This window comes from Electrona antarctica (assembly GCF_951216825.1).
Source record: "Electrona antarctica genome assembly, chromosome: 8".
Classification (NCBI taxonomy): Eukaryota; Metazoa; Chordata; class Actinopteri; order Myctophiformes; family Myctophidae; genus Electrona; species Electrona antarctica.
In genome coordinates this window covers 49,946,882-49,973,235 of record NC_136789.1, presented here as the reverse complement: position 1 = coordinate 49,973,235, position 26,354 = coordinate 49,946,882, and the positions used below count along the sequence as shown (strand labels likewise).

Genomic DNA, 26,354 nt, shown 5'->3' with positions numbered 1-26,354 from the left:
AATGCATGGTGCATGTTGTTGTATCCTGTAACATGGTATATATGTTGTATCATTTATTTCAATGAGACGTGATCAGATCTGTCACAGGTTTGACATTAAAAACAAATAGTGCCGTTTTTAAGGAGCCCAAATAACCAATTGAAAGTAGAACAACATAATCTGAAGTGAAACAGACGTTACCATGAATATCAAATATCTAAACACTGTCACTGCTCATATAAGCCTGAGTAGACGATAAAAGGACAACTGTTTTTGAAAGTGAAACATCCCTTTAAGAACTAATGGACATGGGGGAAAACTGCATACGTCTAAAATCCTTGAATACTGTGTAAAATTTAGCTCCCTTGCGTTCTTTGATAGCAAGGTGTGTCCCAAAATGAAGCAAGTCTGTTCTTTAACCGTTGCACCAAAAACCTGCCTGGTGAGTATAGACCAGGGTTGGGCAACTTTGACGATGGAGAGGACCACTATATTTCCAGACTCACTCCAGAGGGCCACATACACATTGCATATACTGTCGTAGCAAAAATAGCCGATCTACAAGCTCAAAACGCGCCGCACTGCGAACGCATTTTGAGCTTGTAGATCAGCTATTTTTTATTGAATTATTTGTTGCCATTTTTTTATTGGAATCCTGAAAAGTAACGTTTTTATTTAATGCATTTAGTTATAGTTAGGCCTATGTTAACTTTTCGAACTAAATCCAATTGGACACAAAACAAAACATTTTAATACTAGTCGTCATTAAGCTACTAGACTGAAGTAATTCAAGCGGGTCATGTTTGCATGTTTTGAAAATTGTAACAGCTGGGGCGGGTTCGTAGCTGGCAACCTTGCGGTTCCCGTCCGGGCCACTCTATCCCTGAGCCACCGCCGTGACTGTCCCACGGCGGCTAAGCCGCGTGACCAAAATAAATTAGTGGTATTTTGCTGTAATTTCTAGAGCGGATCAGGCTTTCCACGTGCTACCCCACAACACAGCAGGAGCAGAGCACACAAGCTCTCAATGTTTGAACCATAATACAACTAAATATACAATAACTCTCACTTGAATTGGACTGCAATATGCTACTTTACAATTTCATCATATAATATATATAACGAGAGAGAGACACACACACAGAGAGAGAGAGAGAGAGAAAGAGAGACACACACAGTCAGGGTGTAATACTGTTTATTAGAAATTAAGCTTCACAATCTTTTCTGGATCTGGAAAACTTAAATAAAATAAAGTGTTTGCGGCCACTTAACACACAGGCTGCCGCTGTGTAAGGAATAGTTCAGCCAAATCAATTACTTATTTACACACCCCATAATGCAGCCTTAATTGAATCCATAGAGATTTCATCATCAAAGCATTGACTTACAGGAATGAGACTAAAAAACAACAAACAATAGATGACTCGAGTCATTATACATCAGCTTGCATTCCATTCTCTTGCATATTGGACCTTTAGTGGGGATTTCTGTAGTGGAGTTTGCGCTAGTCTCTAGGCATGGTGCGGTGAGGGAGAGGAGTGCGTGCTTAGTGTCCCATTGGCCGTATAGGGCTAGTCTCCCATTGGCTAAGAGGCCAGCCAATCATGAGGAGAGCGGGCTTAGTGTCCCATTGGCCGTATAGTTCTAGTGTCCCATTCGGTATTTAAGTCTGGCGTCATTTTGTAGTCCTACGTTACGTCCGGGTCCAAGTGGCACCAGCTCCCGTCCGCTTCTCATTGTAAATAGCAAAAAATTCTGTTGTCTTGATGCCATAATGATGTAACCCATCTGGAAAAAGTGAGGACTATACAGAGACTTTGGATATGGAGTCACTTGGAGGGGGGGGTGACATGGGACCGAGGGATGAGGGAGGAGGGAGGGGAAAAAGCAATGGGAAATGCACCAATGATTGTCTTATGTATAAGAAATATGTTTTTCTGTACTGATCTGGGCTGCTTCTTCCAAATAAAAGAAACAATTAAAAAAAAAAGTAAATAGCAAAATAGCAATATCTAAACGCATGAATCTTTCTTTTTACAATGACGTTATTTTTCAGAAAGGAAGCCATTGAGGGTTAAAGTGGGTTATAAATGCTTCCAACTCGAGTGGAATTATTAATGTTCTGCATAAGTGTACTCTGGGCTATCATTGAACAGCTCTGCAAGCTGATAAAAATATCTGTGAATTCAAGACTTCATGGGGTCAAATCTCTGAATGCAAGACTTCATGGGGTCAAATATCTGTGAATTCAAGACTTCATGGGGTCAAATCTCTGAATCCGAGGCTTCACGGGGTCAAATCTCTGAATCCGAGGCTTCACAGGGTCAAATCTCTGTGAATCCGAGGCTTGGGTCATTTTTTGGGGTGATCCACCACTCCTTTAAGTGGTCACATCCGCGCGCATTTCCACAGCACAAAAACAAAACATTTTCAAAGTGTTAAATAAAATAAGTTTGTGTGAAGTGAGAGGGGAGCTCTTGTCATCATACATCATCTCATTCTGGCCAATCACAATTTTCTCCCTCACTTTTGTCATCAATGTTTGTTTGTGTTACACAAACCCTCAAAACCAGTCCTAGGAGACGCTAGCAAAACAATGTTTGTGTATACAGAAACCCTCAAAGCTGGTCATAGGAGGGGCTCGTGCCCCTCCCAAAAGAAATGCTTTAAACATGAATTGTAAGGTTATATCATCATCATCATCTTAGTGTTCTGCCTACAAGTTGGGAATCTATGATATTAAAGTGTCAGGGTGCCTGTGTGTTTGGTTGTGTTTGGTGTGTGTGTGTGTGTGTGTGTGTAAGGTGCTGCGTGCTTGCTGTAGGACCTGTCCCGTTGTGTGTGTGTGTGTGTGTGTGTGTGTGTGTGTGTGTGTGTAACAGACCGGCAACAGGCCTTTAGTGTCACATGTCATTCGTAAAAACCACCCGCTTCGAATGTTCTCAACCGATAATCACCAGTATGTTCTCATCTGGACCATGGCACTGGAGGCAATATGGACATTTAACCTACATGCTGCCTACCGCGAGTAACAGACTAGGAAATGCGGAAGTGAAATGACTGCCGCCGAAGCAAAAACATAGTGAAACTGACTTGTGAGGTTATTGGGGGACTTGCGTGGCCGGTTAAGACGGAGGTTAGAGTTAGGGTTAGAATTTAGGATTGGATTTAGGGTTACGGTTAGTAATAGTCGACCAAACGCCACGCCGGACAATGGCTGACCACGTCGTCAATAATGGCTGGTAATCCAGTCTGGCAGTGTGCCGCGGGTTCGACTCCCGATCCCGACGGCCTTTGCTGCATGCCACCCTCCCCCCATCTCTCTCCCCATTTCCTGTCAGCAATACTGTCTGTCCCTCCATAAAATAAATATAAAATAAAAGGCGAAAGCCACAAAAAAAAACATTTAAAAAAAGTAATGTAGGAAATGTCCATACTGGCTGCAATACATGGTGTTGATAACAGTGTTGTTTTTGACAGTAAACTTTGATTTTAGTTTTAGTCATAGTCTTTTGAATAATTTTCATTTGGTTTTAGTCACATCTTAGTCACCTGAAATGTTCTAGTGTTAGTCGACTAAATGTCATACGATTTGTCGACTAAATCTACAGTTGATTTAGTCGACTAAAATGTGTTTTGACAGGCCTTGATCATGTCGTTGTAATGGCAGATTTTACACTTTGAAAATAGCAGCGACGCGTTGTGAGCTTGTAGATCTGCTATTTTCAGCATGCAACCTAGCATAAAACTGGATCTCTTGTCCACTAGTCCCTCCCTAACATTTTAGTCTAGTTTTTATTTGTTGACGAAATCGTCAGTATATTTTGTCTTAGTTGTAGTCATCATAGATTCGTTCTAATTTAGTTTTGATGTAGTTTTAGTCAATGAAAAAAGGTAGTCGACGAACATTTTTCGTCTTAGTCGACGAAAACAACACTCGTTGATAAGGGCTAATGACAGAGATTTAGGGCAGATTCACACCATTTGCACACTCAGGGACATGGTAGTGTGAATGCTGCTTTGCGTACCGTTCCCGGGAGCGGCTCAACCGACCGTTCCCGGGACCGCATCATGGAGGTATTGTATTCGCTGTGAAAGCATTGAATACAGTTGAACTGGGTGCGGAAGAATCAAGGCCAATGACAGTCTGAATCAAACGGACTCCGTGTGAATCTGCCCTAAATCATCTGATGAACATCCGAAAGCCGCCATCATAAAACGCGTGAATCTTTTCTATCAGAGGCAGTTACCGTGTCTATGCTCGGACGTAGAATAGATTGACGCATCGTAAACATAGCCCCCTGGTGGTATAGCTGTCCGTGTCGGTGATTGTTCACATAGCGTTCGTAAACATAGCCCCCTGGTGGTATAGCTGTCCGTGTCGGTGCCTGTTCACATAGCGTTCGTAAACATAGTTCCTTATGGTGGTATAGCTGTCCGTGTCGGTGCCTGTTCACATAGCGTTCGTAAACATAGTTCCTTATGGTGGTATAGCTGTCCGTGTCGGTGCCTGTTCACATAGCGTTCGTAAACATAGTTCCTTATGGTGGTATAGCTGTCCGGGTCGGTGCCTGTTCACATAGCGGTCGTAAACATAGTTCCTTATGGTGGTATAGCTGTCCGTGTCGGTGCCTGTTCACATAGCGTTCGTAAACATAGTTCCTTATGGTGGTATAGCTGTCCGTGTCGGTGCCTGTTCACATAGCGTTCGTAAACATAGTTCCTTATGGTGGTATAGCTGTCCGTGTCGGTGCCTGTTCACATAGCGTTCGTAAACATAGTTCCTTATGGTGGTATAGCTGTCCGTGTCGGTGCCTGTTCACATAGCGTTCGTAAACATAGTTCCCTGTTGGTATAGCTGTCCGTCTCCGTGCCTGTTGGGTCGCCCGGGCCTCGACGCCGCGGAACTATAGCAGCTCAAACTGTTTCACCGCGAGGGTGTCTCTCGGGTCCTCAAGAATCCTCCAGGCCTTTCCATAGATCCATACAGTTGTAATAATAGACCCACAGGACTGTATATATATATATATATATATATGTATATCCTGGACGGAGGGAAGCTCACGTCCACGACGTTCTGGGTGTGGTTTGCACCGTCCTCTGCCAGTGCTCTGACCACACTGGGACACACCCAGGGACCGCTGCACCTCCCCCACTGGGACAGACCCAGGGACCGCTGCACCTCCCCCACTGGGACACACCCAGGGACCGCTGCACCTCCCCCACTGGGACACACCCAGGGACCGCTGCACCTCCCCCACTGGGACACACCCAGGGACCGCTGCACCTCCCCCACTGGGACACACCCAGGGACCGCTGCACCTCCCCCACTGGGACACACCCAGGGACCGCTGCACCTCCCCCACTGGGACACACCCAGGGACCGCTGCAGTTTCCATGTCAGGCGGTGCTCCGGGGAGGATGAGAGTGTAACACTTGGAACCTAAAGGACCCTCAAAAGGTCTGTAACTCTGAAAGTTGTACGAAATGAACAAAATGGACCCTCAAAAGGTCTGTAACTCTTGAGTGTAACAAATGGAACCAAATGGACCCTTATGGAGTCTGTAAGTCTGAAAGTGTACAAATAGAACCAACTGGACCCTTACAGGTCTGTAACTCTGACCCTTACAGGTCTGTAACTCTGAAAGTGTACAAATTGAACCAAATGGACGCGCTCTCAAAGTTACGGGGATCTTGACTTGGGGGGGGTCCAGTTAGCTAAAAAAAAAAACATATGCTCTGTGGTGAACGCCAGGACTCCAGGGTTCCCATCCGACACCCGCCTTTGGTCTCGCATCTCTCTCTCTCTCTCTCTCTCTCTGTACAACTCACCCATCTGAAGTTTTTAAGCATTTAAAAAACACATAAATGATTTAACTTAAACTAAAAAACTAATAATGGGCCTGGCTCAGCGGTCCAGGCACCTTGGCTGGTAATCCAGTCTGGCAGTGTGCCGCGGGTTCGACTCCCGATCCCGACGGCCTTTACTGCATGTCACCCGCCATCTCTCTCCCCATTTCCTGTCAGCCTACTGTCTGTCCCTCCATACAAAATGTAAAATAAAGGCGAAAGCCACAAAAAAAAAAAAACTAATAATAATAATGATGATAATAATGGACTAATGAAGCACCATGTACTGGTGTGGGTCGGATGGGGCGCGCTACGTCACCGCGCCGCGAGAACAAACACCTGACCGCCCACGGCGGTCATATCATTCGTACCATCCAGGGACGTGCAGAGAGCGTTAAGAGAGTCAGGGGGCGGAAATCCCCTAAAGAGGGCACTTTGACTAAAAATAAATAAATAGCGAAAATAGCTGATCTACAAGCTCTCAACGCGTCGCGTTGCGACACGTTGAGAGCTTGTAGATCAGCTATTTTCGGGGCGCAACCCTGCACTCTTTATCTAGTGGAGATGCGGTGTGTAACGACATGGATTTCTAAACAAATCTGTTCAACGCAAAAATACCGTGTTCATGTTCAGGAGACTTCGGGGGGGGGAAAGCAATTCTCCTGAATGCTGCCTTCCGGCATGGCATGGAAAGGAAAGGATTTCTGTCACCGTGTAGTAAATGCTGCGTTCGTGGTCTGGAAAGGGCAGTTGTTTTACAGACGGGGCAAAAAAGGGCAGGGGCGGAAGCCCCCTTTGATGTCTTATGTGTGCACGTCCCTGCATCTCATCCGTTCATCCATCCAGAGGACAGAAGCTTCTTATTATTCTCCTTCTTCTTCTTCTTCTTCGTCTCTCTGTTCTTCTGTCGTTCCTGAGGCCTCCTCTCTCGTCGTCTCTTTGCGATGACATCATGACCCCGTCCCCTTCCTCCCCCTCCTCCTCCTCCTCCTCCTCCTCAGGTGTCGCCCCCTTGTGGTGGCGCCTTACATCTGTCGTCCACCTGCTGGCTAGTAGTGTCCACCCGGTCCGCCGGAACTCCGCTAGAAGCCGCCGCCAGCTGTGTGGTCGTCGTCACCTTCATGGAATAAAAAGCAAAAAAAATAAAAATCTCAAAGACTCAAAGTCCTGACGTTATCGGCCCATTTATGATAATGTAATTTTTTACTTGGAAAACCTTACATTCATGAATGTAAGATTAATTCCACAACCCCATATATCGATATCGGTCGGTATCGGTATCAGAAATTAGGAGTTAGGGATATCGGATATCGGCAAAAAAGTCAACATCGGACATCCCTACTCAAGACTCAAAAATGTAATAATGACGTTTTGGGCCGACCAGCTGAAGAAATCCCACATTTGAAGCATTACGGTTTGCTTTTATGACATTTCTGAGTCCATTCATGTTTCGGGAAGTTTGCTTCTAAACTTCTATTGCTAGTTTGATCACTTCAAATACTCTTTCATCATCTTAAAATAACTAGGCTAATGACGGAACATGTATAGCCAATCTGAAAGCTCACAACACGTCGCGTTTTGTTTCTCGTTTTGTTTTTGATACTGCAATCATGTATTCTGGATATTCTATATTTGTATTGTATTGCATTGTGTTTTACATAGGTAGAGGCCTCGTATAAGCCCTGTGGGCTTTTTGCCTCAGCCTATAGCACTTTACCCTTCTTATATTTGTATGTTCACTGTATTGTTTTTATACTGTGCTTGAATAAATACAAATGAATACAAAATACTTTCAAAGAAGACACTGCTGCAGGCTTCTATGCAATCCAAATGGAGTGAAATCAGCCGTGGCGACTGAGAACTTCTAATCCATGCACCTTGGCATGGTGGCTAGGGCATTCACTTTTTTACTAGTTGACTAGTTTACTAGTCGTTTAACTACCTATTATGTTAAAAAAAACTTGGAAATAAATAATCGTACATTGGTGACTAACTATAATCTACCTGATCTTGAGGCCTACAAAACCAGAAAAAGTAGTCAACTAGTACCAACAAGGTCGACTAGTGGATTTACTAGTCGACTAGTTGAATAGTCGACTAGTTGCTTAATGCCCTAGAGGTGGCCGTCCTTGGCTGTCGCCAGCTGTGTGTTCGTCGTCGTCACCTTGGCCGTCGCCAGCTGTGTGTTCGTCGTCGTCGTCACCTTGGCCGTCGCCAGCTGTGTGTTCGTCGTCGTCGTCACCTTGGCCGTCGCCAGCTGTGTGCTCGTCGTCGTCACCTTGGCCGTCGCCAGCTGTGTGCTCGTTAGCGGCACCTTGGCGCGCTGGCTGTCCTTGAACGGCGGCTTCAGGAAGTCGGGGACGGCGGTCGTCATGCAGTCGACGCACGACTGAACGCTGTGGGGGTGAAGAGGCACACGGTTGGTCAGGCAACGTGCACACAATAATTAGACCCTCTGGGGGAGAAAAAAAAAGCGGGCAAAAATGATTGATTGTGCGGCTTAAAAGGCCTTGCAAACGTGAAGCGAGGAACGCAGGCGTTGTTGCCTGGATCAACACAGGTCTGTTGAAGAGGGGCGCAACAACGCAAGCGAAAAAAAAAAAAGCAAAACAGAATCCCGGTCTGGTGGTGAGTCGCGGGCGTGTGCACGTAACGAGCACGCGCGCAACAAATTCACGGGACCGCGCTCACGTGAATACACTTGCGTTGTTGTCGCACCGCGACTTCTCCGAGGAAAAAACGCAGGTCTCATTGAAAATGAACTATAGGCGTGTTTTATCGCTCCCCGTTTGGCAAGGCCCTTAACCCATTCTGGACGGGAATCCCTTTTGGTGTTATAAGGATTGTGTTATACTTTAGCTGTTGAGGGGGGGGGGGGGGTCCCTGGAACAACATATTTTCAGATGGGGGTCGGCGCCCGGCGGCCAATTACATATATTTTTGTGGGTCCTCGACATGAAAATGTTTCAGAATGACTGATATAGAAACATAGGATAATATCCTATGTTTCATAGAAACATAGGATTTTCAGAAAACCGTCATGATTTAGAAGACATTTGTAGAATCGTCTAAATGGGTTAATGCAGCAAAGTTGCGGGAAGTTGTGAAATATCCGGAAAGTTGAAAAAAATATGTGGGAAAATGTGGTTTCATGCGGTGAAATATGCGGGAAGTTGCAAAATATGCAGGACGTTTTGCGGGATTATGTGTCCGAAAAAAAGAAACGACCCCTGCATAATCTGCACCATTTGGCTGAATTATGCAATCGCATAAATGCATTTTTCTGGAGGGTCTAACACAGTGGTTGCCAAAGTGGGAACCAGGGGACCTTGAGGGAGTTCCAGGGGCTCCCCCAGCTAAATGATAGTTTGGAACCAAATGGACCCTTATGGGTCTCTGAGTTAAACTAACAGTGATTTACAATATAAATTGGCGGTCCCAGAGATATAAATGACATTAAATGGGTTTCCATACTCCGTAGACTAATGTAATGCATGTCATACTGGGTGTCATTGAAATTAAACGGGTTGAGAATCACTGCTAGAGCCGTAAAAATCTTCTCTTATGGGGGGTCCCTGGCATATCTTTTCAAATGGGGGTCCCTGGCATATCTTTTCAAATGGGGGTCCCTGGCATATCTTTTCAAATGGGGGTCCCTGGCATATCTTTTCTAATGGGGGTCCCTGGCATATCTTTTCAAATGGGGGTCCCTGGCATATCTTTTCAAATGGGGGTCCCTGGCATATCTTTTCTAATGGGGGTCCCTGGCATATATTTTCAAATGGGGGTCCCTGGCATATCTTTTCTAATGGGGGTCCCTGGCATATCTTTTCTAATGGGGGTCCCTGGCATATCTTTTCTAATGGGGGTCCGCGGGCTAATTAGTGTCAATTTGGGAGTCCTTGACATGAAAAAGCTTGTGAACCACCACGGTACTCACTGTGGGTGAATGGCACATGGTGACAACTACAAGGCAGTTTGTTCTATGGAATCTTATGTCATATTAAAACCCATTTTGGGCGGGAAGCCCTTTTGGTGTTAGCATCATGTTATGCTTTAGCTATTGAAAAATAGCAGACCTACAAGCTCGTAGCGCGCCACCGAGTGGCGCGCTACGAGCTTGTAGGTCTGCTATTTTTGAAAAATCGAAGAACGACCGACATAGAAACATAGCTTTTTCAGAAGACCGTCAGGATGAAGAAGACATTTTTAGAATCTGATCTCAGGTCAAAATGGGTTAACGACGCTACGTAAAACATGCAAAATCTTTCCCCCTACGATACATGACGTCACCGAGGGGGGAAACTGGAGAGAACATTTGTTTCTATAATTAGGACAAGGCTGAAAATAACTTTTAGACTTTGCCGTTTTAACCACTTGGAATGCCCAGCATTCCTATTCTGGGGGGGGGGGGGGGGGGGGGGGGGGGCGTTGACCAAAAATAGCCGCTCTACAAGGTCACGGACGCGTCAGTGAGATATATTTGGTGAAGAGGCTTCATATAGGGACCCGTCTTGGGGCCTTATATCCTTAACCCTTTATCCACTGGTTTTCAACCTTTTTCATATCAAGGTCCGTTATTTAACCCATTTAGGCCTGAGCTCGATTCTACGAAATGTCTTCTACATCCAGACAGTTCTCTGAAAAAGCTATGTTTCTATGTCAGTCGTTCTTCGATTTAAAAAAAAATAGCAGACCTACAAGCTCGTAGCGCACCACTCGGTGGCGCGCTACGAGCTTGTAGATCCAGCTATTTTTCAATAGCTAAAGCATAACATAATGCTAACACCAAAAGGGGTTCCCGCCCCAAAATAGGTTAATCGGCATTTGAGCCACGGATTTGAGGAGATTCAGTTTGAGATGTCGTTGGGGAAACGATTTTGTCCACATATTTCCTACTGTATTGATGTTGGTACCATTAGGAGAGATAACAGGCAAACTAACAATTCTTATACATTCTCTAATTAATTGTGTAGACTTCTTGTAAAGCAAGTAATGCATATGTTTGACTCTTGAGAGCGTAAAATAAAAAGGTCCCATTTGGTTACCAACTCTCCATCACTTAGCTGGGGGGGGGGGGGGGGGGGGGGACCACCTGGTACCCCCTCAAGGACCACTGGTTGAAAACCACTGCCCTAAACCGGGTCCATTTGGTTCCGTCTGTACACTCTCAGAGTTAAATTAACTTTGATTTTTGAGTGGTGTAAACCACTCCTACAACTGGCTTTTTTGTGCAGAAAAAATGAGCATGGTTGCTATGTTCACCCTGTTGTAATGACGTAATGAAATCACACCCGGGTGAACAGGGTGAACATAGCAACCATGCTCATTTTTTCTGCACAAACAAAGCCAGGTAATGAAATCACACCCGGGTGTGGTTTCATTACGTCAGACATGATTTCATTACGTCAGACAGACCTTATACCACTCAGTTCACACGGGTGTGATTTTTACAATATACATTGGGGTCCCATTAACCCATTTTGGACTGAGGCCGATTCTAAAAGACGCTTCTAAATCCTGACCCGAGTTCTCTGAAAAACTTCAAATATTTATATAGCAGCATCAAAAATGTTACATTTTTGAATACTGTACAGAACCCCAAAAGGGGTTCCTGCCCATGCAGAATGGGTTAAATTAGGGGACCGTAGCCTAATTCAGGTCAAACCGCGGGAGCCCTCGAGATGAAAATGGTTGAAAATCTCTGCTAGAGCCGCAAAAAAATCTTCTCTTATGGGAGGGTCCCTGGCATATATTTTCAAATGGGGGGCGGGGGGGGGTCCGCAGACTATAATGAGTATCATTTTGGGGGTCCTTGACATGAAAAAACTTTGGGAACCCCTGCCCCTAAACGATGTGCTCCCCTCAGGTGCGTATATAACTAACTTGAGAAGGGGTTTGGTTAGCCATTATTACCCTGACGTACTAATGCGGAATTCAGGCATGTGTTTTTAATTGCCACTCGTTTTTTTCCGATAGCACTTGCCACTTTACACATTTGAGTGTAAAGGCATGTGTTTTTTTGTCGGTGCCTTGAACAGTGTTGCAACCTTTTCAGTATGTATTGTGGAGAAAACGTCTACACTCTACACCACAGAGTACAGTATTAGTATGAGGGAGCAGTTGTATTAATCCATTTTGGGCGGGAACCCCTTTTGGTGTTTTAAGCATTACGTTATACTTTAGCTATTGAAAAATAGCAGATCTACAAGCTCGTAGCGCTGCACTCGGTGCCGCGCTACGAGCTTGTAGGTCTGCAATTTTTGAAAAATCGTGAAAATGTGGCGCAAATCTTTGAATATTCTTTCAGAGCGAACGTTTCAACTCAAATCTTTGCTTCTGGGGGGGGGGGGGGGGTCCCTGGAACAACATATTTTCAGATGGGGTCGGCGGCCAAATTATACACAATTCTGGGGGTCCTTGACATGAAATATTGAACACCACTGACAAAGAAACATAGGTATTTCAGAAAACTGTCAGGATTTAGAAGACATTTTTTTTAAATTTCGACATCAGGCCTAAATGGGTTAAAGGATGTTAAATGGGCGTTGGGAGTTTGGCAAGACCTCCAAATTTGAACCCGTAGGCCTCACTCACGCGTGATTATGAATCCCACCAACGTTCTAGGGTAGACCCGCCTCACCATGTGTCTGATTGGCTCCCGGGAAGGCATCGTCTTACTTAGGTTAGGCCGTTCGTGTTAGGTTTAGGGGGGGGGGGGTGCATACTTAGTTTAGACTAGTCATTGGTTAGACATGGGTTAAGGTTAGGTTTAGGTGTGCTGGTTTAGGGTTTGAGATTGGCCTATCTCACAGCCCGCTTTCCACGCCCACTTCGGGTAAAAATAGTGGTGTCATTTAACATTAGCATTTACACGTTTTTTTCTCTGGAGAATCTAAGTACATTTTCTAATGTAAAAATATGACAGACCAATATTATTATGAAGCAAACAAGATGGTAAATCAGCTCGAACAGATAGAACAAACCTTACCTTGAGAAAACAAAAGTTGTAGACTTCTTAAATTACCTCTGTTAACATGTAGCGTCTATGGAGTGACGTCACGCTACCACCACTAACCCCGAAAGGGGGCGTATTAAGGGGGCGGGGAAATTCTGTGAGATAGGCTTATTGTAGTTGTAGGACTAATGACTGGTCGCAAAAACGAGAACTGTCAATCACAACGACTACTGGCCAATCACAGCAGGGCTTTCCTAGAACTGCGGTGGGATAAATAATAACGCCTCACTCACACCTAAGACACACTTGTGCCCTGTGTGTTCTGTGTGTCATGGCCGCCTCAATGCATTTCCAATGGGAGTCACATGGTTTCATGACACAACCTCGTTGCATTGGCTGTCTTCATCGTGTCTTCAAACCATGTGACTCCAATTGGAAATGCATTACACAAGTGTGTCTCGCGTGTGTCTTAGGTGTGAGTGAGGCCCTAGGCTTCCAGAACAGTCCGTATGACACTCACTACGAGCTGTGGCCGTAGCTGCGCGCCATGTGGCTCATGCAGATGAAGGGGTGGGCCAGGATCTTGTCGGGCGTGGTCCTCCGCTGGGGGTCCGTCTGCAGCATGCTCTGCAGGAGCTCCACCCACTGCAGCACGTCGGCGCTCTCCTCGGGGTCCATGGCGACGCCGCCGCCGCCCCGCGTCGTGGCCAGGACCTTGAGGTCGTCCAGGCAGCTCAGAGCGATGGCGCTGGGCAGGCCGCGCAGCTTGATGCTCTCCTGCTTCTCGTCCTCCTCCGGTGTCTATAAAGACGACAAGAACAAGGGCGCGTTTCAAGATGAGGAAAAAAGGGGCCTTTCTTTGTTTAGCAGTGTTTTTTTTTTTTTGTATCTATTTTTTTATCCCACGATTTTGTAACCCATTTTTCACCCCTGTGTCAATTATCTAATGTGATCCTGGGCTCTACACACCCTCCGCCAACCTGGGGAGAGCAACGGCCTTGAACTCATAATAATAATAATAAACTTTATTTATAAAGCGCTTTTCAAAACAGAGTTACAAAGTGCTTTCCAATGGCATATAAAAAGGCAATACATCAGTTAAGAGGCACTTACTGGAATAAAACAATAGCAATAAAACATTACAGCATTACACAGAAGAAAGAAATAAACAATACAAATAAAACAATACCACACCGATCTACAAGCTCACAACGCGTCGCGTAGCTTGTAGATCGGCTATTTTCAGTAAGTGTAAAATCAGTCATTACGACGGCATCAAGGCCCGCCAAAATATTTTTTTGTCGACTAAATCAACTGTAGATCTAGGGCACTTTCACAGCGGACATGTTTGGTTTGTTTAAAACGAACCATGGTCCACTTACCTCTAACCCTTTCTTGGCGGGAACCCCTTTTGGTGTTTTAAGCATTATGTTATGCTTTAGCTGGTGAAAAATAGCAGAAAATGTGCCTCAAATCTTTTAATAAATATTCTTTCAGAGTGAACGATTTTAACTCATATATTTGCTTCTGGAGAGGTCCCTGGTACATCATATTTTCAGATTGGGGTCGGCGGCCAAATACACAATTCTGGGGGTCCTTGACATGAAATATTGAGCACCACTGACATAGAAACATAGGTTTTTCAGGATTTAGAAGGCATTTGTAGAATCATCCTCAGGTCAAAATGGGTTAAAACACCAAAAGGGGTTCCTGCGCCCAGAATGGGGTTTTAATAGAGCTCATCTATACCTTCAGTATCCAGTCGTTGGCGGGCGCCGGCGCCCTCTTGAAGAAGCGCGCCGTGTTGACGCCGCGGCTCAGCAGGTGGTCGGCGGGCCGCCCGTTGATGTGCACGATGGACTTGACCACGTCCGTGGCCGTCACCACGTCGAACTCGCCCTTGCCCGGGTACAGCCAGTAACCCAACCGCAGGCGCGCCATCACGCAGCCCAGGGACCACGCGTCGATGGCCTCCGAGAACGGAAGGCCCAGGAACACCTCGGGAGCCCTGCGGGGGGGGCGGGGGGGGGAGACATGACACTTAGGCCTCACTCACACCTTCGCAACAGACTGATGTATGCTTGTTGTATACAAAAGGGTGTGATACATCTTGCCCCAATGCATTTCCAATGGGAGTCACATGGTTTGACACAACATTTGTGTTGTATGAGGGGGAGGGGGGGCAGTCGAAACGCAGCCGAAAGCCATACAACAGCTTGTAGTCCAAAATGTGGACTTCCATTGGAAATGCATTGGGGCGGCCATGACACTCACAACATTCATACAACAAGCATGCATCGATGTTGTATGCTAGATCGAAAGGTGTGAGTGAGGCCATGGAGTCAACAGTGGTGGAAAGTAACTAATTACTTTTACTTAAGTACTGCACTTAAGTACAATTTTGAGGTATTTGTACTTTACGTCTTCATCAGGGCAGGTATATGAATTATTATTATTAAGTATTTTTAACTTTTCTAAATAAAGTACCTTGATTTTTTTGTATCCACCCTCTCCTCATTTTTAAACCATTTTGAGTGCTCGGAATCGGATCGCCGCCTTTTTTTCTGGGACATGACACCTAGAACAGTGGTCCTCAACCAGTGGTCCCTGAGGGGGTTCCAGGTGGCCCCCCCAGTTAAACTTAAAACGATGGGAGAGTTGGTAACCAAGTGGACCCTTATTAGATCTTTATAACCCATTCAGGATGGGAACCCCTTTTGGTGTTTTAAGCATTATGTTATGCTTTAGCTATTGAAAAAATATCAGATCCACAAGCTCAAGCTACGAGCTTGTAGATCTGCTATTTTTGAAAAATCGTGAAAATGTGGCGCATATCTTTGAATATATATTCTTTCAGAGCGAAAGTTTTTAACTCAAATCTTTGCTTTTGGGGTGTGTGTGTGTGTGTGTGTGTGGGGGGGGGGGGTCCCTGGAACAACATATTTTGAGATTGGGGTCTGGGGCCAAATACAGACAATTCTGGGGCTGGAGAATGACTGACATAGAAACATAAGTTTTTCTGAAAACCGTCATGATTTAGAAGACATTTGTAGAACCTTTTCCCTGGTCTAAATGCGATAACTCTTGAGAGCGTGAAATTAAACCAAATGGACCCTCATTAGTTTGAAAGTAGCAGATACATATGTTTTGGAAAATGCTTTTCAGTGGGTTTTCAAACTATTTCATGTCAATGACCCCAAAAGTTAATTTGGCCGCCGACCCCCATCGGAAAATATGTTGTTCCAGCGACTTCCCAGAAGCAAAGCTTTGAGTTAAAAACGTTCGCTCTGAAAGAATATACATTCAAAGATTTGCACCACATTTTCATGATTTAAAACAATAGCAGACCTACAAGCTCGTAGCGCTGCACTCGGTGCTGCGCTACGAGCTTGTAGATCTGCTATTTTTCAATAGCTAAAGTATAACATAATTCTTAAACACACCAAAAGGGGTTCCCGTCCTGAATGAGTCTCTTATGGCTCGTACACACTGCCCAATATTTGCTCCGATTATGCTGTCGGGGAGCATTTTTGGCGCTCGCCGGCAAAACCCCCGATCTGACGTAAAACCGGGCTTTGATCGGCGAGGTTTTGCTCGCTGTGTGTGAAAGGAGCTGCGAGAAGATCCAGCGCCGATAAAAGCACTCGCCGACTGGATATCATACAGTATGAACAGGGTTGCGACTGCGCCCCGATAAGGCCTGTACCTTCATTCCGTCGGTAAATCCCTGTAGGCTACCCACATATTGGTAGCCTAATTGAATAATGTTGATAAAACTGCATCGGATTCGGAATCAACAGTGCAGAGCAAACATTTCAGCGATCATGCTTGTGTGTGTGTGTGTGTGTGTGTGTGTGTGTGTGTGTGTGTGTGTGTGTGTGTGTGTGTGTGTGTGTGTGTGTGTGTGTGTGTGTGTGCGCGCACGGAGAGAGACAGAGTTATTTAATGAAACTCAAGATTATAACGTCCTGTCTCGCTATAGCGCTATCACAAACATGCCACCCTGTGTGTAGCCTGCATGGTTATTCCTGTGTGTGTGGGGGAGAGAGAGAGAGAGAGAGAGAGAGAGAGAGAGAGAGAGAGAGAGAGAGAGAGAGAGAGAGAGAGAGAGAGAGAGAGATGCGCCCTGTGTGGGTCTCGCGACTCTAAGGTCTCGCGCTTGTATCACCGCACGTGCATGTCAAAATGAATTGGAATAAAAAAAACAAATGATGTAGCCGCTGCCTATATGTATCGGGTCTGGAATTCTGGATCGCATCTTGGTGAACTCTTGCAGTGTGCGATCCCTGGTCGGCGATCAATCGTTTAGCGTGAAAGCCACAAAGATAAAAAAAGATAATGACAGGCGATTTAAAAAAAATACTCCTGCAGTGTGAAATGCACAACGATCTGATGACTCGCCGACAACTTTAAAACTCCTACGGTGTGTAGGGGCCATTACTCCTATGTGCAATGCCCAAAGACAGGCAGTGCAGCAACAGTAAAGCATAGAATATAGAATTCCATTCTAATTCTATTCCAAATGTGGTGCCAAATGTTTTGCTACACCGCCTATCCTAGGGCATAGAATCACGCTGCAACACGTTGTGAGCTTGTAGATCTGGTATTTTTGTCGCTGTACTGGTACACATGAGGTTGCATTGACCACTGCCCGTTTTGGTGAATAACGACTCATGTAATCTTATACATACGTTTTGGAAAATGTTTTTATTTTTGGTTAACCTCTGTGGCCTGACCGAAACGTTGTGTTTTTTACCCCGCCTTGGTAAATAACGTTTTTTGGGGAGCTTTCAAAACGGTGTGCAGACTTATTCTTCCTTTTGCAGTCTGTTCTTTTTGTTCGAGCACCCGTTGAATTAGCCTGGGATGTGCGTGCACCTTCTGACCACTTTAGTATAACCTTTTTCCCCCTACCGCTCCATGGCGCATGGCGTATATATATATATATAACAGAACTTGCCTGCAGACGATGTTCTGCTGCTGCACGCCCAGCACCGCGTCGGCGGGGTTCATGGCCGCCCCGAAGTCGATGAGCTTCACCCTGAAGGGATGCTGGTCCTGGTTCACCAGCATGATGTTGTCCGGCTTCAGGTCCATGTGGATCATCCCCACGGCCTTCAGGGCCTCCAGGGCCACCGCCACCTGTAAACCAACACAACGTAGTACAAAATGATCATCCCCACAGCCTTCAGGGCCTCCAGGGCCTCCGCCACCTGTAAACCAACACAACGTAGTACAAAATGATCATCCCCACAGCCTTCAGGGCCTCCAGGGCCACCGCCACCTGTAAACCAACACAACGTAGTACAAAATGATCATCCCCACAGCCTTCAGGGCCTCCAGGGCCACCGCTACCTGTAAACCAACACAACAACGTAGTACAAAATGATCATCCCCACAGCCTTCAGGGCCTCCAGGGCCACCGCCACCTGTAAACCAACACAACGTAGTACAAAATGATCATCCCCACAGCCTTCAGGGCCTCCAGGGCCACCGCCACCTGTAACCAACACACCAACGTAGTACAAAATGATCATCCCCACAGCCTTCAGGGCCTCCAGGGCCACCGCCACCTGTAAACCAACACAACAACGTAGTACAAAATGATCATCCCCACAGCCTTCAGGGCCTCCAGGGCCACCGCCACCTGTAAACCAACACAACGTAGTACAAAATGATCATCCCCACGGCCTTCAGGGCCTCCAGGGCCACCGCCACCTGTAAACCAACACACCAACGTAGTACAAAATGATCATCCCCACAGCCTTCAGGGCCTCCAGAGCCACCGCCACCTGTAAACCAACACACAAACGTAGTACAAAATGATCATCCCCACAGCCTTCAGGGCCTTCAGGGCCACCGCCACCTGTAAACCAACACACCAACGTAGTACAAAATGGTCATCCCCACAGCCTTCAGGGCCTCCAGGGCCACCGCCACCTGTAAACCAACACAACAACGTAGTACAAAATGATCATCCCCACAGCCTTCAGGGCCTCCGCCACCTGTAAACCAACACAACAACGTAGTACAAAATGATCATCCCCACAGCCTTCAGGGCCTCCAGAGCCACCGCCACCTGTAAACCAACACAACAACGTAGTACAAAATGATCATCCCCACAGCCTTCAGGGCCTCCAGGGCCACCGCCACCTGTAAACCAACACAACAACGTAGTACAAAATGATCATCCCCACAGCCTTCAGGGCCTCCAGGGCCACCACCACCTGTAACCAACACAACAACGTAGTACAAAATGATCATCCCCACCATAGACGTATAAAAGGTAGACGCTAGGGCATTAAGCAACTAGTCGACTAGTAAATCCACTAGTCGACCTTGTTGGTACTAGTTGACTAGTTGATAAAGAAAAATTGTTCATTTTTGGGTTTTTTCCCCACGATTTTGTAGGCCTCAAGATCAGGTACTGTACTCAGCACTGCGCTGTAATTTGGTTTGCACTGTTTGCATAACTCTTTGCAATTGTCAGATTTTGGCAACCTTCCCCTGTGTTTCTTCACTGGTCCGATCCAGAAGAACACAGTTTTCCGGCCACTGCTACAGAGCTGACAATGAGGTTGTATCTTCCCTTCTTCTCTGGATTCCTGCATCGACAGAACAAGTCATTTTACACTTGGTTGCATGCTGAAAATGCAGATCTACAAGCTCACAACACGTTGAGCTTGTAGATCGACTATTTTCAGCAAGTGAAAAAAACAGTCATTACGACGGCATCAAGGCCCGCCAAAAACACATTTTAGTCGACTAAATCAACTGTAGATTTAGTCGACTAAAACTAGACTAACACTAAAACTCAGGGCGGCTGTGGCTCAGGAGGTAGAGCAGGTCGTCCAATGATCCGTGGGTCGGCGGTTCAAATCCCGGCTCCTCCTGTCGAAGTGTCCTTGGGCAAGACACTGAACCCTACATTGCCTCCAATGAGTCGGTCGGTGTGAGCTCTCCACCATTGGTGTTTGACTGTGGGAAGTGAGGACGCTGGCGTCGACTGTTCACCGTTTCACCTCCCAATGAATGAACCATTGTAAAGCGCTTTGAGCACTTGGAAAAGCGCTATAAAAATGCAATTCATTATTATTATTAAAACATTCCAGGTGACTAAATGTGACTAAAACTAAATTAAAACTATTCAAGAGACTATGACTAAAATCTAAATGTACCTGCTGAACCCACGGCCCTGATGTCCCTTCAAGGGGGCAGAGGTTTCATAGACATAGTCAAAAGGCTCATACATAGTCTGGATTTTCGGTGGTGAGGTGACCACCGAACTACAACATGACGTCACGAGCTGCGGTGTGAAGAGCAAACCACCGCCACCGCGCCAGCCCTTCTCTCTGTTTTTACTCACCACCGCTCAACGTTATTTCAGCTCCGGTGGTCAGCTCACCACCGAAAATCCAGACTATGAATGCACCCGCTTCGACTGTTATCAATGGACAAGACTGCAGTTATCAGTTCGGATCAGTACGATTGTTTGACGAGTATGGGCATGCCTGCCGACTGATACAAAAAAAATCACACCCGTGTGAACCGAGTGGTGCAGTGACGTCACACACTAACCATAGCAACCATGCTCACCTGTGCGTGGGGCCACGTACAGGTACACACACGTACAGGTACACGGGTACATACACGGGTACAGACAAAGCTGGTTGTTGGAGTGGTTTGCACCACTCAAAAACGACAGGATTAAGGTTGGCGAACATGCGTCAATATTAGGACCGCGCTGCGACATGCTTGCGGTTAAGTTTAGGGGAGGGTATGAGGAGGCTTGTCGTTTTTAGTAGGCAGTAGACCAAAACGACAGGATTAAGGTTGGCGAACATGCGTTAATATTAGGACCGCGCTGCGACATGCTTGCGGTTAAGTTTAGGGGAGGGTATGAGGCTCCCAGCATGTCCAGTAGACCTGAATAGACCGATAAGACCGGTTAACGTGTCATCAACGCCAACCGCAGCCAGTAGGCTCCAGACGAGCCGATCGGCGTAATAAGATCGGCGTAATAAGTAACCTACTGGGAATTATCGGTTGATTTTCGGTCGAAACGGCTGATGAATGAGCCTTTACCTGCTGTACGATGGGCCTGATGTCCCGGACGTGCAGGGGCTTCCTGGCCTTCATGTAGTCCCACAGGGAGATGTCCAGCAGCTCAAACACCAGGCAGGGCCGTCCCCGCGGCAGGCGGAAGCCCTCGTGGAACTTGACGATGTTGCAGCGGTCCAGGTCCAGGTGGCTCAGCTTACGCAGCATGGACACCTGGTGCACATTAAGATATAATTACATGGACACCTGGTGCACATTAAGATATAATTACATGGACACCTGGTGCACATTAAGATATAATTACATGGACACCTGGTGCACATCAAGATATAATTACATGGACACCTGGTGCACATTAAGATATAATTACATGGACACCTGGTGCACATTAAGATATAATTACATGGACACCTGGTGCACATCAAGATATAATTACATGGACACCTGGTGCACATCAAGATATAATTACATGGACACCTGGTGCACATCAAGATATAATTACATGGACACCTGGTGCACATCAAGATATAATTACATGGACACCTGGTGCACATCAAGATATAATTACATGGACACCTATAGGTGCACATCAAGATATAATTACATGGACACCTGGTGCACATCAAGATATAATTACATGGACACCTGGTGCACATCAAGATATAATTACATGGACACCTGGTGCACATTAAGATATAATTACATGGACACCTGGTGCACATTAAGATATAATTACATGGACACCTGGTGCACAATAAGATATAATTACATGGACACCTGGTGCACATCAAGATATAATTACATGGACACCTGGTGCACATCAAGATATAATTACATGGACACCTGGTGCACATCAAGATATAATTACATGGACACCTATAGGTGCACATCAAGATATAATTACATGGACACCTGGTGCACATCAAGATATAATTACATGGACACCTATAGGTGCACATAATAGATATACTGTACAGTTAAGGGCTGTCGCCATGACACATTTAAAGATGGAGTGCCGTGATTTGTGTACTTGTTCTGTTTTGTATGTGTCTATGGAGTTAACATTACTCTAATAGACCCCTAGCCTGGTAGAACCACTCCCCCTGCTGGACAACATTTGCATTCTGCCAGAGGGTGAGTCTGGGATCTCTCAGGCAGAGACGATGTACTCCGGACCAATTCTGGCCGGAGCGATATGGGGCCGCTAGAGGCGGGATCAACGCGAGACTTATGACATATTGAAGCTGTGCCACAGTGCAAATGTAAACACAACCCAACAAGACTACAACTCGAAATGATTATGGAGATATCAGATTTTTGTCCCGCTGCTTCCGATTCATCGTTTCTGCTTGAGAGAGCCCAGATGCAGGCAGGAGGAGGGAACTTGTGAACTCAGTACTGCCGCAATCTGGCGGAGTACGGTTAATGGACCCCCAGGTGTGGTTATAATATTCAAATATGTCTTCCCTGTGTATTTTTGGTTTCTTCCTGAAAGCTGAAAGCCTTTGAGTCAAAAGGCCCAATCGCAATAACACCATTTTAGTGACATCACGTGTGTGTGCGTGCATGCGTGCGCATGTGTGACCTGAAAGCGACCCCAGTGTGCGTGTGTGTGTGCGTGTGTGCGTGCGTGCGACCTGAATGCGACCCCAATCAGCATTAGCTGCAGGGGTCAATGGGACGGACAGACAGACAGACAGACAGACAGACAGACAGACAGACAGACAGACAGACAGACAGACAGAGACGACGACCTCCTGACCTCCTTCATGGCCCGCTTGATGGCCGACCTCTTCAGCACCTTGACCGCCACCGGCTCGTCGGTGGCCATCTTGTGGCAGCGCCGCACCTTGCCGAAGGCGCCGCGGCCCAGCACGTCGCACGGGCGGTAGAAGGTGGACGCCGGCCGGCCCACCAGGAACGGGAACGTCGACCTCTCGCTCGGCATTGTTGTCTTTGCGTGTGTGTGCGTGTGTGTGTGTGTGTGTGTGTGTGTGTGTGTGTGTGTGTGTGTGTGTGTGTGTGTGTGTGTGTGTGTGTCAGCAGCGCCCCCGGCCCGACGCCCGAGCTGTGGAGAGGAGAGACGTGTGGGAGAGAGAGAGGGGTCCATTAACTAGGGATGCACTGAGAGGGAAATTCTTGGTCGAAACCGAATACCGAATATAGGAAACAGTTGGCCGAAAACCGAATCTCCATTTTGGGCGGGAACCCCTTTTGGTGTTAGCATTATGTTATGCTTTAGCTATTGAAAAATAGCAGATCTACAAGCTCATAGCGCGCCACCGAGTGGCGCGCTACGAGCTTGTAGGTCTGCTATTTTTGAAAAATCGAAGAACGACTGACATAGAAACATAGCTTTTTCAGAAAACTGTCAGGATATAGAAGACAATTGTAGAATCTGATCTCAGGTCAAAATGGGTTAATATTATATATATTTTGTCCTACCATTGCTGTCATGGCCGTACCTTAAAGCTACCTGATTTATGGCAAAATAAATGTTTATGGCAAAACTTAACTTAAATAATGATCACTATTATGGGTCCATAAAACATTTATTCAGCTCTTTTGAATGCATTGATTGCATACACTATTCGGTGATATATTTTCTGCCTATTCGGGCCGAAACCGAATAGGCCGAAAATGCATTTTTAGCCATTTTCTGCCGAATATTTTCTGCGGACGAATATTTGGTGCATCACTACCATTAACCCATTTAGGCCTGATGTCGAAATATAATAAATGTCTTCTAAATCCTGACAGTTTTCTGAAAGAAAAACATGTTTCTATGTCAGTCGTTCTCAAACATATTCATGTCAAGGACCCACAAATATATATGACATTGGCCGCCGACCCCCCATCTGAAAATATGTTGTTACAGGGACCCCCCAGAAACAAAGATTTGAGTTATAAACGTTCGCTCTGAAAGGATATATTCAAAGATTAGCGCCATATTTTCACGATTTTTCAAAAATAGCAGATCTACAAGCTTGTAGCGCGGCACTCGGTGCCGCACTATGAGCTTGTAGATCTGCTATTTTTCAATAGCTAAAGTATAACATGATCAGAGATTAAAATAGGGTGCATTTTGCATCCCAAAACGCAGTTTATAGTTAAGGGACGCAATAAAACAACGACCTCTGCACTACTGTACTACCGTACTGTTTTTGTATTCTAGTTTATTTTGCTAGCTTTAGTTATAAGAATATAACCACATTATAACCACATAAAATGAAATGGGAGCTGCAATTTGTAAAAATGGCAAAATATGACTCCTGAGTCATGAAGTGGGACTCATAAAAATGTCCCTGGGGCTCATCTAAAAGACCATCCCTGCATCCCGGGACTCATTACATTGAAAACCTATTTAGCCTACATCACTGCATGATGCTTAAAACACCAAAAGGGGTTCCCATCCTGTTGTTCCAGGGACCCCCCCCCCCAGAAGCAAATATCGTTTGCTGTGCATTTGTGAAAGAGTATATTTCAAGGATTTGCACAGGACTTTTCACGTTAAAAAAAAATAAAAAAATAAAAAGCAGATCTACAAGCTCGTAGCGTGGCACACGGTGCTTGTGGGCTCGTAGATCATCTGCTATTTTTCAACAGCTAAAGTTTTGAAAAAGAAAAAACACCCGCACAGCGTCTTCAAATGCAGTGAAAGAACTTGAATATAGGGGAAACAGCAACGTTTCGGCCTATGCGGCCTTCATCAGGCTATCTTTGGAAGATAGCCTGAAGATAGGTAGTAGTAGTAGTAACTAAATAACTTAAAACAGCATCGCACGGCACGCACGCACAGCAATATATAGCAAAAGTTACCTGGCATTATTAGCAGCAGTGTCATCATCATCAATGTTTTTTTTTCCATTTATTTACCTTTCTTTCTGTCCGTGATTTGTTTTGATCTGATGTTATGCTTTATTAATTCTGATGTTCTTGATTGTTCTTTATGATTGTTGTTTTTTAATCCTGTCTGTAAAGCACTTTGTAACTTTTTGTTTGGAAAGGTGAGGGGGGAATAAAATTCATTCATTCATTCATTCAATGTGATGTGTGCAGTACTGCTGCACAATTAATCGAAAAAAGATAGATAACTAGATTCTGTCACCTATGCCAGTGGTTCCCAAACTTTTTCATGTCAAGGACCCCCAAATTGACACTAATTAGCCCGCAGACCCCCATTTGAAAAGATATGCCAGGGACCCCCATAAGAGAAGATTTGTAATGTAGGCCTACGGCTCTAGCAGTGATTCTCAACCCGTTTAATTTCAAGGATCCCCAGTTTAGTCGACAGACCCCCATTTAATGGCATTTCTATCTCTGGGTGGGACCCACAATTTATATTGTAAAGTCAATTTTAGTTCAACTCTGAGAGTGTACAAAATGGAACCAAATGTCTGGGGACCCCCAGGGGTCCTTGAGGGAGTTCCAGGGGGTCCCCACCTAAATGATAGTTAGGAACCAAATGGACCCTTATGGGTGTGTAACTCTGAGAGTGTACAAATGGAACCACATTTTGTTCCATTTGTACACTCTCAGAGTTAAATTAAATGGGGGTCCGTAGACTAATGCATGTCCAACTGGGGGTCCTTGAAATTCAAATGGTTGAGAATCACTGCTAGAGCCGTAATAAAAAACCTTCTCTTATGGGGGGTCCCTGGCATATATCTCTTCAAATGGGGGTCCGCGTGGCAGGCTAATACATGTCGATGTAGGGGTCCTTGCCATGAAAAAGTTTGGGAACCACTGCTGTATAGCATAGTGCAGGTATGTGTGCAACAATAGCAACAGTTATCTGGTATTATAATTATTATTATTATAAGCAGCAGCAGTGTCTACAACATCAACAAGCAACGACAGAGTCATAATAAGAAGAAACACACACTCACCTTGCTGTGTGTAAATCGGAGGTAAAGATGAATCACTTGGAATCAGGTGTCGCTTGCCGAACAGAACAGATCTACAAGCTCTCGTCCCCACACCACCAAAACAACAGTCTAGACACTCAGTAGAACAGATCTACAAGAAGCTATCTGTCCACCACACCACAACAACAGTCTAGACACTGACTCAGTAGAACAGATCTACAAGCTCTCTGTCCAGACCTGCTGTTCTCTCTCTACGCATACTACTAGAGCTGCAAGACCTCCACACAAACCATGCCATTTGTTGCGGTGTTTGATTGTTTGGTTGTCTTTTAGATCTATAAATGCACCGCCGTTCCTTCTCGTTGTTGTTCTTAGTCTCTCTTTAGTCTTCTCTCTCTCTCTCTTTCTCTCTTTCTCTATCTCTCTCTCTCTCTCTCTCTCACTCGGCCGCCATGACAGTTCCGGCAAAACAAAAGCCAAGCACCGCCCCATCCACGGACGACGCATGCGCAGAACTGCTGATGCGCTCATTGATACTCAATACCCCCTCCCCCCCCCTCTCTCTCTCTCTCTCTCTCTCTCTCTCTCTCCCTACCCCCCCCCCCCCTCTCTCTCTCTCTCTCTCTCTCTCTCTCTCC

The 26,354-nt window shown here is 45.7% G+C and overlaps 1 protein-coding gene across 1 annotated transcript; it reads right to left on the bottom strand.

The window, feature by feature from the left end:
• Positions 1 to 6,826: 6,826 nt before the first annotated feature.
• LOC306928819 (homeodomain-interacting protein kinase 1-like) lies at positions 6,827 to 26,091 on the bottom strand (the record flags this gene model as incomplete). Its single annotated transcript, XM_079509090.1, has 8 exons — positions 25,738 to 26,091; positions 22,611 to 22,916; positions 20,873 to 21,061; positions 17,748 to 17,929; positions 14,537 to 14,795; positions 13,308 to 13,588; positions 7,994 to 8,225; positions 6,827 to 6,946 (listed from the first exon to the last, which is right to left on the bottom strand). The coding sequence occupies exons 2-8, from the start codon at positions 22,794 to 22,796 to the stop codon at positions 6,827 to 6,829; spliced, it is 1,449 nt and encodes a 482-aa protein (XP_079365216.1). The 5' UTR covers positions 22,797 to 22,916; positions 25,738 to 26,091.
• Positions 26,092 to 26,354: the final 263 nt, after the last annotated feature.